This window comes from Varanus komodoensis, unplaced genomic scaffold (genome assembly GCF_004798865.1).
Source record: "Varanus komodoensis strain SLA01 unplaced genomic scaffold, ASM479886v1 scaffold2, whole genome shotgun sequence".
NCBI classification, from domain to species: Eukaryota; Metazoa; Chordata; class Lepidosauria; order Squamata; family Varanidae; genus Varanus; species Varanus komodoensis.
Window position 1 is genome coordinate 8379845 of NW_025335568.1, and position 14694 is coordinate 8394538.

The window sequence follows — 14694 nt, forward strand, 5'->3', positions numbered from 1 at the left end:
TGTATTGACCTTAGTTGCATTGTTCATTGCTTCCTCCAAAAACTTAATCTTGGTCTGTAAAGCATCTATTTGTCCTCGTTTGGCTGTGATTTGTTTCTGCATCCCCATTGCAACTTTCATTGCTATAAAAGAGAGGATTTTCAATGCATTAGTGGCATCGTGCTTTGACAACAGAGTTTAAAATTACGATTTGTTTGAGCGTATCAGGCTGCCAATAGGGAATGTTACTGCAGAATACCGATTTGGCCTTAGTCAGCATCTAAATTTAGTGCTGGAATTTCCCTGTGAGCCCCAAATAAATTCCATTCTAGTTCCGCTGTGTAAATAGGCCCTTCTACTGAACATGTCTATAGTGGTTGGAAGGTCTCCCAGGATTGTTCGGAGGCCCACCTCTGAGGTTCTGCTCCCTCAGAGCTAGGAGTATGAATACCAGATCTCTGCTCTGTTTCTCTCGCAGCCAGTATAGAAAGCATTGTGCCAGCTGCCTCTCCGAGGTTGGAAATTCACCTTAGTAAACTATTTGCATGCCGAGGGGTGGGTGAGTGGGTGGGGAGGAAGCTGGGATCCACAGCTTATGCTATAGCCAAAGTGTGCTCCAGCCTCCTTCCCTCCCCTTCTGGGACGCTTCATCTAAGTGTCCAAAAAAGGCCATCGAGATGAAGTGCAGGGTGTTAGGTGCAGGATGGCAGGAATCCAAATCAGCGCTGCTGCACCTTACACCATGCACTAGATGCATATAAGCCTCCAAGTTCAGAGGTTTCTGTGCTTTGGGCATGGCTTGCTTCCTTAATATCTTTCAGCTGTCATGGCTTTCCCCTGAGGAATGCTGGGAACTGTACGCTGGTGAGAATACTAGGAATTCTCTATTAAAGTGAATAAACCTTAACGCCAATCTCCAGCGTTTCCAGAAAAAAAAAATTAAGCTTCCAATGTAGGCGCATCAACTCCATTGCCTTTGTGACTTTACACTCCTATACTGAATGTTCTGGTCTGCTTTCATTCCATCCATTTACCGATACCACCCATTGCCTCCCCCACCGAAAAGTCTACAAAATATAACACTTGCACAATTACCGTGGCCATCAGACCCCTCCATAGTTTTCAGGGTGGCCCTGGTTTGCTCAAGTTCCATTTGTGCAGACTTCAGTTGCACTTTCAGCTTGCTCACTGTTGTCTCCATCTCTTCGCTCCTCTCTCGGTAATCGTTTTTTAAAGCTTCGGACTCCTCTGCAAAGCACCAGAGCCAGAATGAAGTCACTGAGGCCACTGTGCTGTTGCTTGCACATGAATGGAATTTTCAAGAACTCAGTACACTTGTTACAATGACCCTCTGGGGAGGGAGCCGTATTTAAAGTTCCAGAGATGGAGAGATGCAGAGGAACAGACTTAGGCATAAGGTAGGAGGCAAGAAGGGAGATGGGGCTTGGCAAATGCATTTGGTGCATGACGAGGTCATAAGAAGAGCTCTCTGGAGAAATAAAAGGTCCAAGGACACAGACACAGTTCTTGGGAATCAGACGTCTCTGTGGCATGCTTCCATGGGTCTCTCAGAAACCTCTGCCTCCTTCCTTTTGCAGGGGTGGCTGGGAAATTAGGGCCCATGTGCTCAGCACAGGCAGGCAACTCTCAACTGTGTCTGAGTCTGGGTGGAACTTGCTTCTGAACAAGTCTTTTTTAATTATTAGAATAACAAGCAAATAGTTTACTAATACTTAAAATACAAACATAAAACATCTACGTTCGTAAGTACATATATCATTTCTACCAACAGTAACAGGAGCATGAAGGTTGTTTTCCAGAGAGGAGACATCTCAAAGTGAAAAAGCTCTCAGACGATCGTACTGTCCTAGAGCAAACCTAAAGAAAACAAGACTGTCCAGATTTTGCCATGTGTTGCTGGGGCAGAGCAGAGGTTCATCTTGGTCAATCCAGTTGATGAATGGTGACCAAGGACACTCAGATGTGTCATATCTGCCTCTAAACAAATCTTCATATGAAGCTACCTTATACTGAGTCAGAACACTGGTTCATCTATCAGTGACTTGCCGACGTCTCCCAGGGAAGCAAACACCTTATTTTTCCAGGACTTGCAACATTAAGTGCTCCGTGTATACACACTTAACTGTGTTTTTGCAGGCTAGCAGGAAGTTTCCAGGCTTAGCTAAATATTCCATCTGCTAGTCTCTTCTGACAGCTTATAGAAGAGCGAAGCCAATGTCTACTAGTCCGAGGCTAATCCTTTCCCTCTTTGTTAAACAATGGTTGTGTTTATGAATAAAGTTTCCTTGGGTTTACTTCAAGCGCATGTTCGAGTTACTCGCCAGCAGTTTTAAAGCAAAATTGTTACACTCTTGGAAGCCCTGGCAGAGGACACAGTTTACTTTAAAACAAAACACATGGTTATTTATGCTGAATTTTGGCAGAAAATACATCAGCACAGCAGTGATTCCAGTGCTAGCAGGAGCAAACCCCAGAGGGCGTCCACTCATGCTTCACCATGTGCTGTACCTGGCTTTTTAAAGTGCTGCTTTGTGTATGGTTTTATGTAAAACTGTTCAGCTTTTTATTTTCATCTGGGCTGCAATCGTCTTCCCATTTATGTTCAGGCAAAGGCCCACTGAACTCAACGGGATTTATGCTTGAACAGACAGGGATAAGACTGCATTGTTAACTGCTTTTAATCCCGCAAGATGCTTTGTGGACAGAAAAGGAGGGTAAAGCTACCAATGCAAATCAAGGAGGGATAGATAGGGTGAGTAGAGAGAAGTGTCTCAAAGAGATGCTTGAATGGAAAAGCAGGGAGAGCGTGATCAGGCAGGAAATCTTATGTTCAACTATTTTTTTTAAACAGGTATTATTTAGATACTGCCTTTCAGTTCTCAAACCAACCTCCAAGACAATTTCCAACATTCAACATACATTTTGGGAGAGAAATATAGCCCTTTAACAACAATCACTTAAAAGCTTCATCGGGAGCTAAGGTTCAACAGACATTTAAACACTCAGCAGAACAAAATCATCCTGGCTGCCCACCTAATAACTGATGAAAGATGGGGCTAGAAAAATTTATCCTGGGATAGAGTTCAGTAAATGGAGCTTGGCCACCGGAAAATCCTGCTCCCGCAAGCCAGGGCCAGCTCCAGGTTTTGGAGGACCTCAGGCAAGAAAACCTCAATGCCACCCCCTCCCTCTGTGAGTCTCCCTCCGCCTTCTCCCTCTTGCTCCCACTTGGCTCCTGGCCTCCAGCCACAATTAGGAAGAACTGAATCGAGCATCAGTGTGGAGAAAAGGTGTGATGCAGACCTTCAGACCAACATATGGAGCCTGGGATCAAGGACACGGATGGCTCTGGCTCCAGGTTTCTGAGGGACTTGGGCAAGACACACTCAATGGAGTCCCTCCCTCCTGGAGCCGACCTGCTCACCACCACAGTCAAGAGAGGCTGTTGTTCCTCACTCATCCTCTTTCCCATCCTGCTTCCCTTGCTCATGACCAAAGCATCAGGAAGGCACCAGGTTGCGGAAGGCTAACAGAGAAGAGGATATAGAGAATAAGACCATACAAATGTAGCTGAAGAATGAAGACCAAAAGAAAGACAAAGCCAGGAAATATCCAGCTCAATACTTCATACCTGCAAGGGCAGCAAGCTCAATGCGACTGGTTTTTATTTCGTGCATAAGTTCTTCTCTTTCCAGTGCCATCTCTTTCAGTGCTCGAATCCTCTCAGAGCTTATGTTCATCAATTTCATCTTCTCCAGTTCCATCTCACTCAAGTTGGCCTCCAACTCACGAATCTGGCCGTCTTTCTTGTCCTGCAAAATCTAGATATTCCAAGTTCATAATAGCATTTGCTCCTTGGTTGCAGTATTTAATGACGGAGAGAAAGAAAAATTCTTGCAAAAATGTACTAGCCTGAAAATGATTTGAAAAGCCCACCTGCTCTGGCATGGCCACATTAAAGCATTTGCAACTTAGAGTGGTGTGTGTTTTCCCCTTCATCTGGTCACCTGGAGAGCAATTCTCATGTACCATAGGTGACCAGCTATTTTCAACCAAGAACAGAGAATGGGGGAAGACACATTGCTCCAAGCATAGCATGATGTAAATGTAGTATCTGGCCAAATGACAGGCTGCTCAAGTCTTCAGGAGAATTTATAAGACCAAACGGTACTTCACTGTCTATTTGTATCACCAGAGAGCTGCTGAGCTAGTGGTACCTCTGGCCATCTGTGATGGTGGCACAGCTCCTTCTGAAAAGCTTCCATAGTGATGCAGAATACAAAGTGCCTCAGCCTGACTGTAAAAGTCCTTGATTTAAGATCCCTGACATGTCACAGATTAATATACAGCCCTGTGATCTTTTTTCTCCCTTGTCCTAAGAATCTGTGACCCTAAATGTGAATCCTTTTATTGTGGGTCTTTTAAAAGGATTCTCAATTCCTGCCCTACACACAGTGGAACACACGCACCTTTATTTCTTGAAGCTCCAATTTTTTTTCACCCACTTCTTTCAAAAGCTGCGATTTTTCCATCTCCATTGCACCTGCAGTCCGGCTGTGCTGGCCCACCATCTGGGTCATGTTCTCAACTTGCTTCTGCAGGATCTCAATCACCTTCTCCTTTTCCATCAGCTGCAGCTTCAAGGACTCGCAGTCTGACTGCAGATTCCGCAAGTGATCCATTTCGTTCTTCAGCTGCTGCAGCTCCTGCGATTTGCTGTGTGCCTGCCCATGGAGCTTCTGGATTTCCTCGTTGGTCGATTCAATCACTCTGTCCTTCTCTTGCAGGCATGATGTCAGCTCAGCCACTTGTTTCTCACTGGTCTCCAAGGCTACCTTAATTTCTGTCAGCTCTTCAACAACTTTATGGAGCATGTCCTTGGTGGACTCTTGCTGGGCAGCGATGGAGGTCACCTTTTCTATGCTTTCATTCTTCTCTCTAATTGCAGCCATCTAAAAAAGAAAGTTTCTTTTCCAACTGCTTTCATCCTAGCAAGGGAAATTTCTATGTGTCAGAGTATCTTGAACTAGGAAGCAGTGGGGACAAGCCAGTATTCATCCTCCCTTCCCAAAAGCCTCAGTCCTGAGGGATGGATTTTATGCTTTTACCCTCCTGTTAACTCTCCACTCAGCAACAGGGGGGCTGCTGTGTTTACTCCTCCATTTGGCTCCCACTGTCCCATCTCATTCACTTACTCCCAGCTAGCTCCGGGAAGGACATGCCACATTATGTACATCTGGAAGACTTTCCTGATTTTCTGTGGCAAACCAAGATGCTGGATTGAGACCTCAACCGAATCTCTTGCAATCCTGCTGGTTGGTTGCAGCCAGCCACAAGTTCTCTTTGCTTGCCACCACTGGGGCACGAGTCAGGATGCATCTAGCTGTCTGCTTTAAGTCAACTCCTCTCCCCAAATACCAGCAAATCCTTTCCTTGTGATTGCATACAAAGTACTTGCCTTCTACTTATAATCTCCTATGATTTTCCTGTGCATCTCCCTTCTTTTTTTTCTGACTGCAGAATAGAAGAAATGATGGAGCAGCAGCACAGTGCCTTCTAATTGGCTGCTCCTGACTCAGGGAACCTCATCGGTGCCTGCAAAACCAGGTCCGTTCTAGCCACCGAAAACTAGCCCAAGCAACAAAGATATGTGGAGCTTCTCTCACCCTGTTAGCTCCCAGGGGACGGATTTTGGCAGAGGGGTGGAGCCAGAGGCAAGCCTGTGCAGACCAGGTTAGGCTCCTGAGCTGGAGTTCCCCATCCCTACATCACAGGCAGTTGAAGCACAAGCTACTCCACTGCCATTTGTCATAGCTTTTCTTTAACATTTGTTCTAGAAAGCTGTGATGCTCAGGTACTCGGGTGGTGTGCACTGGTCCGACAAACCACTTGTAATTATAATGTCTCTCTTCCCCTCTCTCTGCTTTAACTGTAAAGCAACAATGCCATCTGCAGGCAGCTGAAGAAATGACCACAGACTGCCCACTGGTGCCCCTCCAAAATGCCCCCGGCCACACCCATGCCCTTTAACCTTCCCTGAGCGATTCACCCAGGATGGCTTAATTCCTGACTCTTGCCTTGCTTCCTTGCGTGGAGGACAGAGACGACCACCTAGATGAATGGGGATAATCCAGAACATCAGCAGCTGTCGCTTCTTGGGGGTGCGTTTGGGGAATTAAAAGCAGAGCGAAGCCCTTTCCTCCACCTCTCCTTTCCCCTTCTGTGTTTCAGATCCCAAGCAAGAGCTTCAGGTTCAGTATGCTGCTAGCAGGGAAATTCAGCTGCAGCCACGACTCTTGATCCTACAACCAGACCTTGCTAATGTCACCCCATGACATACAATGAAATAACAGAAAAACAATTTAAATGCAAAATGGACCACGAAACCCAAAGCCTAAAATGGGGCAACAAAACAATATCCACAGCATCTCCAAATCAAACATCCAGACCCAGTGCTCCGCTGTGGCCATCTAGTCTGACCTGACGTTCCATTTGCTCCTGGGACTCCATCTTCATGGACTTCACAAGGGAATCCATGCGCTGCAGCTCCATGGCCTTGCTGTCCAGCTCTCTCTGCAAATGGTCGATGGTGACGCTGCTCTCCCTGTCCCGATCCCAGAGGCGCTTATTCTGCTCCTTCTCCAGATTGAGCTCCATGTCTTTCTTATGCACCTCACTCTGCAAGCCAAAATATCTTTGAGGCGTCAAGCACAGGTACCCATTTGATCACTGAGATCATTGGAGCTGCCCTGCTCAACCTGCAGATTCCATCAGGTGGCAACACAGAAAAAGCCTTTCTCGGGGTGGCTCCCATTTTGGGGGACGCTCTCCACCTTGGAATGTGGCAAGGGACAAATGTAGCCTGTTTTCTGCATTGGTTAAAGCCCTATATTTTCTCCCAGTCCTCCCCGCCCCTTACTGATTGTGCTTCCAGTTGGTTTTAAACCAGTTCTCTGGTTTAAAAAGCTTTAATTGACACCCCACCCCACACCAAGGCTTTTAACAGATTCATCTTGTATACTGTGTTTCTAAATATTTTAATTTTGGCAATTTGGGACTGCATACTTTTTGCTATTAAAGGCTTTAAGATGTGCATTTTTGATACAGTTTCATGCAAACTGCTGAAATAAAATAATGAAACTTTAATTGTTTTTATTAAAGCAAGAACATTTCAAGTTCGTGTAGTGTATTACTTTATTTAAATCCTGCAGCAGTCCAGACCACAGTAAGCCAAATCATTTAAATGCCAGAACCTAAATGGCCATGAACAGTTCATCAATTAAAATATGGCCCTCTATTTGGACTAAAGGCAAGAATGCATTTTTCCCCGCAGGGGATTTCTTCATTCTGTAAAATGCAACCTTTGAGGCTTTAAGTAAACTGAAGGTGAGATGGAGGGAGAAAGGAGGGAATGAACCTCCTTGTCTACTTTTTTTCACTGAAAATAACTCTTCCCAACTGCTTCCTCTTTAGTGGATGAAAATTCAAAGTTGGATAAAAGATACTCCTATGTTTCTCCTCCTTATTGCATGACCCTCCTACGCTAAATGAAGCTTTGGCTTTGGCTTGTAGCGCTCAGAGCATAATGCAGTTACTTTTGCCCTAAACAAGGCTCAAGATTCATACGGATGCCACACTGTGTGGGGCAAACACTCTGTTGTGTTGAGTCAATGCACTCCCAATGGGCTTTGCCTGTGATTCATTTTGCCTACAACAAAATACCTCGCTTCCAACAATTTTGGGCTCTTCAAATGTTCTGTGCAAATGGTTTAACCTTCTCAAAAACTTTTCTGATTAATTCCTTTGCTAAAATAGTGGAACGTTTATGTCACAGGAAGATCACAATGGTTTTCTATTACAGACTCCTCTATTCTCCAATTTCTCGCCAAAGAGTGGAATATGAATCATTTAGCTTGTTAGTAGATTTCAAAAGCCATTTTTATAGAGGTACTTCTGTTTCAGATTCCTACCACCAACCGGCGAACTTGATCATCTAAGTTTCCAGATTCTTGGCTGTACTGATCCCTTTCGATCTGCGCTTCAGCCATTTCAGAGTGAAGCAGATGCAGCTCTTTCTCCAGTTCGTCTATCTAAAAATACACACACAGAGACACGGCCGTGCACAAATGGTTTTACTGAGACTGACCACTCAGAAGAGCAGAGCGATGTGTATGCAGCACTGTGATACTGGCCACAGAACTAAGTGTCCTGACACAGGAAGCTCACAGCTTTCCTTTGGCTTAAACACCAAACTTTCTAGCTTATAGCTTTGAGCCCACTTGAGAGTATTGGAACGTGCCTGTTGGCATGTCAGAAACTAAGGCCGACCCTGCTGTTAGGCAGAGCGAGGCAGGAGCCTCAGATGGCAGAATAACGGGAGGTGGCATCAAGTACTGGATGAGAGAATGATGGACCATGTATTTCTGGAAAAGAATGACTTGATATAAATCACATTGACCGAGCAGGCAGAATTATAAAGCAGTCCTATTAATAGTTTGCATAGTGGCAGCAAGCATAGTCCTAATGGTTGGCAAATTGCATGTGGCCCCTTATACCACTTCAGCTGCTTATGCTCTGCTCCCCACAGGACAAGGTATTTGCTTTGAAATACAGCACAATTCATAGTACAGCCCATGTGCTCCTCTTGAGCAACTCCCACTTATTCCTATGATGCTTGCGCAAGAGGAGGTGTAAGTAGCTCTTTGCGCCATCACCAATGCAACTATTGGGCATGGAACATCCAGTAAAAGGCATGTAGAATTTCATAAAGCACTGGCACTGCTTTCAAAAATCTCTGTGGCTATCCACTACTCTGCAATCTGATTTTGGATTTCTTGGGAATTTTCTCTAATGGAGCATTTCAGTAACACTACAATGCAACCCAGTTCTCCATCAGAAATAGAGAAACCTGCCAAGCACTGTGTGCCAGGAAGCCTAAGCAGACACTGCGGAGAAGTCAAATGACAATGTCAGTACTGAAGCACAAGCATTGGCAGGGGGTGGGGAGAGAGGAAAGGACGGCATCACGTTCTCTCTTGGCCTGAGCCAATTCCAGTCTACAGCTGAACAAAAACTACACCTCCAAGGGCAACCAGGCCATAAACATTTCTCAAAGATAGCAGACTTCTCCAACCTGTTGCCTTCTGGATGCATTTGACTACAACTCCCATCACCCACGTTGCAGTCTACCATATTTGGATGGTGTCAGGCTGGAAAAGGCCAGCATGTATCTTGATTCTGAGGGGTGAGGTGGCAGAAATAAAGTCATGCATAAAACAAAGGGCACATGAGAACATCACCCTTCAGTCTAGAGTGTACCTTTGGCCCTGCAGCTTTACACTTCAAGCCAAAGATGCCCTCAGAAGTTATCTCCATGATGGAGAGGGCGCTGCAAGGTTTCTCCTTCCCATATTGCTCTGGTTACATTATACAACAAAGCTTTCATGGGAAAAGCTAACCACGTGGCTGCTTTCCATTCCATCACCACCCCTCTTGGGAGCTGGGTCCCCATCAGCTTGGGATGGAGCCACGCAGTACGCTCCTACCTTGTGACTTCAGCCGGATGAAATAGCATGCATCCTTCCCCAGCCAGCTCCCCTACAAAAGTTCTGGACTACAGCCCACATCTCTCACAGCCAGCGTGGGCTAATGGTCAGGAATGATGGGAGTTGTAGTCTGGAGGACACATCTGGAAGGCACCTGGTTATGGAAGCCTTCATTACAGCATCTTTAACACAGATGTTAATGGGGCCCTCCAAAGCCACACTGATGCCAATGATGTTTTCATTAACCAATACTGGGCTGTTAGCTTCTGGTTTTTATTCCTACTCTCCAAAACTTGAATGCATTCTATTTATGATTATTACGCACATACACCTATTTTAACTGCAGGTATCACCAATATCTTTTCTGCACCCACCCTGTCCTGAGATATCCTCTTTGACTCTCGTTGCTCAGAACGCAGCTGAGACACTGTGCTTTCCAGCTGACTGATTTGGCGCATGTACAATGAATTTTGGTTTCTTGCTTGTTCTCTAGGGAATAACATAGAAGGAAGAGAGAAAATAAGCAGCTTGAAACCAAAATAAAAGTTTGGCTACTACAGGAATCAATAGTTCTGTCAGGAAACAGAAAGATGGCAGTGATCTAAGCAACATGTCAAGGACAGAAGCCTATACATGTTTAGACAGAAGAAAATCTCACACCTCTCAGCTTAAAGTTGTAGGACTTTTGTTTTCTTTGCTTAAAAATGCATAGCATTGCAACTTAAGTGATAAAAATCAGCGCTGCAAGTTTCAGGGAAGGCTCCTAGTTTGGACAGGGTTTCAAAAGGGTTAGTGTTAATCGAGGATATATCCATCAGCAACTATTGGCTATGGAACCTGATGGAAGTTCCATGGTCTTTGATGCTGGAGACAAGCAACAGGGTAACACAGTACCCTTCCTGCCTGGCACAGAGGTCTCCAGAGGAATTGGCCTGACAACTGCTGGAAACAGAATGGGGAATTAGATATGGTTACCTACTTACATGACTTCTTATATTCTGATCCAGAAGTATCCAACCCTTGCAGCCCAACAGCCACACCTGATACTGTGGGCGGGACCAAGGGCTGCACAAGTGTTATCTCTACACACCAAAGCACACACGTCTACACACAGGAGGCTACATACGTACCTGATGAAGTATGTGGGCTAGAAATATATGAGCAGTTCTTAAATTGTAACCTGCCCCAAGGCCTTGAAACAGGGTGATCCAGAAAGAGAATAAATCAAATTGATTTACTGAAGTAAATCCTATAAGGCTTACTACAGAACCAGAAAAAAAATACTTTGAATTCCCAAGTGCAATTCTCCATTGTTCTGAAACTGGTATCAGATGGTGAGCTCTTGGACTATGTAAAACTGTTTAAATCAACATCACTTATTTAGGAATACAGGAGCCTAGTTGCTGGTCATGTTTCCAGTCACGACCTACTTTGAATTTTCAGTGTGTTACTGAAGCATCTCTCCTTTTTCTTAATTTTGCCTGGGAAGGGATAAAGGAAGTCATGCCTACCTGCTTTGCTTGTCCCAGATTTCTAGCTCCAAAAGTTAATGAATCCCAAGTCAAACCTAGTAATTGATGGAAGCCCTCTAATACAAGTAGCCAAAGTGTGTACATTGAACAGCTGGTGTCTGCTTTGGGGCCCTTGTGGAGATGCATGGCTGAGACACGTACTGAATGATTTCCAGCTGGGTCTGGATATTGCTCGCGTGGCTTCGGGAGGCATTCACTTTTTCACTCAGTATTTCCAATTCCTGTTCATGTTCACTGATCAGCCTCTCAATGCTGTTATAAACCAGAAATGGAGAGACGGCAGTAAGACATCGGCAATCTACCTGTACAGAAGTCAGTGCTGGGCATCGGGGGGAGGGGGGGGCAAAGCAGATTCTAGAAGGACCAATGTTTAATGACTGGGAATACCAAAGGACCGAGAACAAGGTCAGGTCTCTCCGCCCCAGTTTTGTCCTCATATGCTCCTCTTTACTTTCCCTCATACAAGTGGACAGCTACTCTCACTAAAACTCCCCAGAGAGATCTTTTTATTTTCTTAAGACCTTCAGTGCCTTTAGTTCTCCTATTTTATTAGATTTTTATCCCACCATTTTTCTTACAAAGAATGCAGGGCAGCTTACAGCACTCTCCTCTCCTGTTCTCAATCTCAACCCCACAACAACAGCCCTGTGAGGTAGGTGGGGCTGACAGTCTGTGACTGGCGCAAAGTCACCCAGTTGACTCTGAGCAGGGACTAGAATCCAGATTGCCCGAGTCCCAGCCTCACGCTCTTGACCACTACACCACATAGGCTCCTATGTCTAGTTCAGACTGCCTTTGCGAGCTGCTGAACTGAATCTATTTACTAGCTTTCAATACACCCTGTATATTGCTGGGTTTTTAAAAACCATGTTGCTTTACACTTAACTGCTGCTTTATTGTTTGTCTGGTTTTATTTGTTTTATGATTGCTGATGTTTTTGACTACTTTGATGAACAGTGTGAAATAAATAAATTAAATACATCTACAACAAGAAAAAAGAGAACAATGTACCTCTCTTGATGCTGTTGGAGCAAAAGCTGTGTTTTGCAGTGTGATTCTCTCCTCATCCCTTCAAGTTTTTCTTCCATCTATTATTAATAAAACATCACAACTTACAGCCAAATGAGTCATTATTCTTGTGTGAAAGCATCCCTAGATAAATGGGCCTCGATATCTAAAGGAACATCTCTTTCCATGCACACCTTGCCTAGACCCTAAGATCATCCACAAAGGTCCTTCTTTGAGAGCTTGCTTTAAAAGAAGTAAGGGGAAGGGCCTTCTTGGCTGTGGTCCCCTGACTATGAATTCAGCTCCAGGTGAGTTGTGCCTGGTGCTGCCCCTTATACATTTTGGCGCCAGGTTAAAACCTTTTTATATTCTGGTTATTTTAAGTGTTGAGTAGGATGACTCTGTTTTTATACTGGTTTTATTTATATGGTCATTGGCCACTGTGGTTTAGTTGTTATATTGTGTTATGTATTATTTACTTGTTTAAAAGTTGCTTATTATATTTGAATGTTTAGGATATCATATCAACATCAAAGTTTATGCTATGTTCTGTGTAAAATGATTTTTATTGACTGTATACCCTTCTGAAAGCTTATAAAGAATGGTATACAGCATTTTAAATACATAAATACAACGCAACTTCTGGCAGCATAATTGAGCGGGGACATCAGCCTGGCTGGCTGTCTATTTTCCTCAGGCTTAGCAATTGCCTAGGATCTGCCCCCAAACTTGGCAGAACACTGTCTTAAGCGTCACCATCTGGAGGGAGGGGGGAGATCCCATGGGTTTATACAGTTGCCTTTTACTGAAGGGTGGGGAGCCTCTTTCAGACTGAGTGCCGAATTCAATTTCAGGTCAGCTCTCTGGGGCTGCATTCCAGTGCTGCATGGGAATGAAGGCAAAAGGGATGGAGCCAACAATGCAAAAATATAATAAAGGCAAGCATTTTGTAGCTTAAAGCTCACTGCTGGTAACTAGGAAAGGAATTTTAACCTTTCAGCAAGGAAATAGGTGCATGAAAGCAGGGAAATCACCAATTGATGGTTGTTTGGGGGACATGGGTGAGGCCAGGCGAAGGGGGACTAGCCATGTCGAGAGCTCCAGAGGGCTGGATTTGACTCAGACAAATGGTCTGTCTAGCTTAGCTGTATATTCTGGGAGACATGCAAGTTCTCAAGAAGACATCTCCCCCAACTCTTTCACCGAAGCTCCTTCACATGGAGATGTCAATGATTAGACCTGTGGGATTCTGCACACAAAGGTGCACCCCTGAGCTCTGGTCTCTTCTCAAATGTTCTCTAGCCTCCCACTCATCATACTCTTACAAGACAGATTTACCCTTAGCAGTCTTTGGGAAGGTCTATTTTGATTTATGAAATGACGGTTTGCATCAATATATTTGTCACATGACAGAGGACCTCTTGACCCCTTCCCACCAGCCAAGTCAATGCTTAGCCAAATGAGTCCATGTTCTGGCACGTTTATGCTCACTGTGACAATTCTGTATTAAAACTGAAGACTGCAAATGGAAGACAGAGACTAATGGCCCTGGACTGGTGTGTGGAGCCATTGATCCTCTGGCCTAAAATTATTGTGCTTATCTGCTGCAACCAGCCTGAAGCGATTCATACTAATGATGGAGCTTCTCATGGCCTTTGGGATTTCCAGTAAACCATGAGACATTCAGAATGAAATCTGAAACTGGATGGTCTCCAACCAAAACAACTGAATCTGGCAGCAGGCATGGAAAGGAGAATCCTGAAAGAATACACAGAACAACCCCAGAAGAAAAAGAAAAGTGTCAAAGTATCCGCCTTACATCAGAAATGCTTAATTTGTATCACTGGGATTATTTATTCTAAGTTACTGTGACCAAATGGTATGTTGAATGCCATGGGGTGGTGGGTGTGTCTATGTCCATCAGTCTTTCTTTCTTTTTGTAGATAGCAGCCATGGCGGGGAAGGTGGAATCAGGATCCGAACCATGGAAAAGGAACAGGGAGATCCTTTCCCAGCCTGTCTTCACACGGGGAGGAAAACTGCCATTGGCAGCATTATTCCCAGGGCAAAAGCAGTGGGAAGGTTTTTGTTCAGATGGTTTGGGCTTCCTCAAAACTGCTCCTTAAAGTGAATTAAGCAAATATGCCAGGGCAAACTATAGATTTAAACAATTTGGCTTTGGGCCATATTTTCCTGAGAAAAGTGAGAAAATATTTTTGTAACTTAATTAATTTTAATAATTCATATTAAGAATACTTTATGGAATGGTTTTACACGCTTTACACTCCAATGCAAATTGCTGACTTTGGGACCCTGATCCAAATTAGTGGTAGAAGGAAGTTTAAGGGCACCCCCTACTCATTTCAGTTCTGGATCCTCCCACCTGCTATTAACTTTTAAAAGGCCAGCCACACACTTCCTAATTTTAGGACTGACTCCCTTACTTTTGGATGCAAAAGGAAACAGAATGATGGCACACCATCACAACCTGGATTGTGACTAATTCCTACGGATCACAAGGAAGGGAGCTCAGAAGCACCCAATGGGCAGAGTGGTGAGGATCCAAGTTTTCTCCAATCAGCTCTTTCCTCTTGGAATCGCTTCTCCCC

The 14694-nt window shown here is 44.5% G+C and overlaps 1 protein-coding gene across 1 annotated transcript in view; it reads right to left on the bottom strand.

The window, feature by feature from the left end:
• CCDC158 (coiled-coil domain containing 158) overlaps positions 1–14694 on the bottom strand; it is a 41671-nt gene that overhangs the window by 17629 nt on the left and 9348 nt on the right. Inside the window, 9 exon segments of the mRNA XM_044428483.1 lie at positions 10–122; positions 1075–1227; positions 3632–3821; positions 4470–4952; positions 6481–6678; positions 7971–8090; positions 9920–10034; positions 11219–11329; positions 12089–12165. Coding sequence (XP_044284418.1) covers positions 10–122; positions 1075–1227; positions 3632–3821; positions 4470–4952; positions 6481–6678; positions 7971–8090; positions 9920–10034; positions 11219–11329; positions 12089–12165 — 1560 coding nt within the window.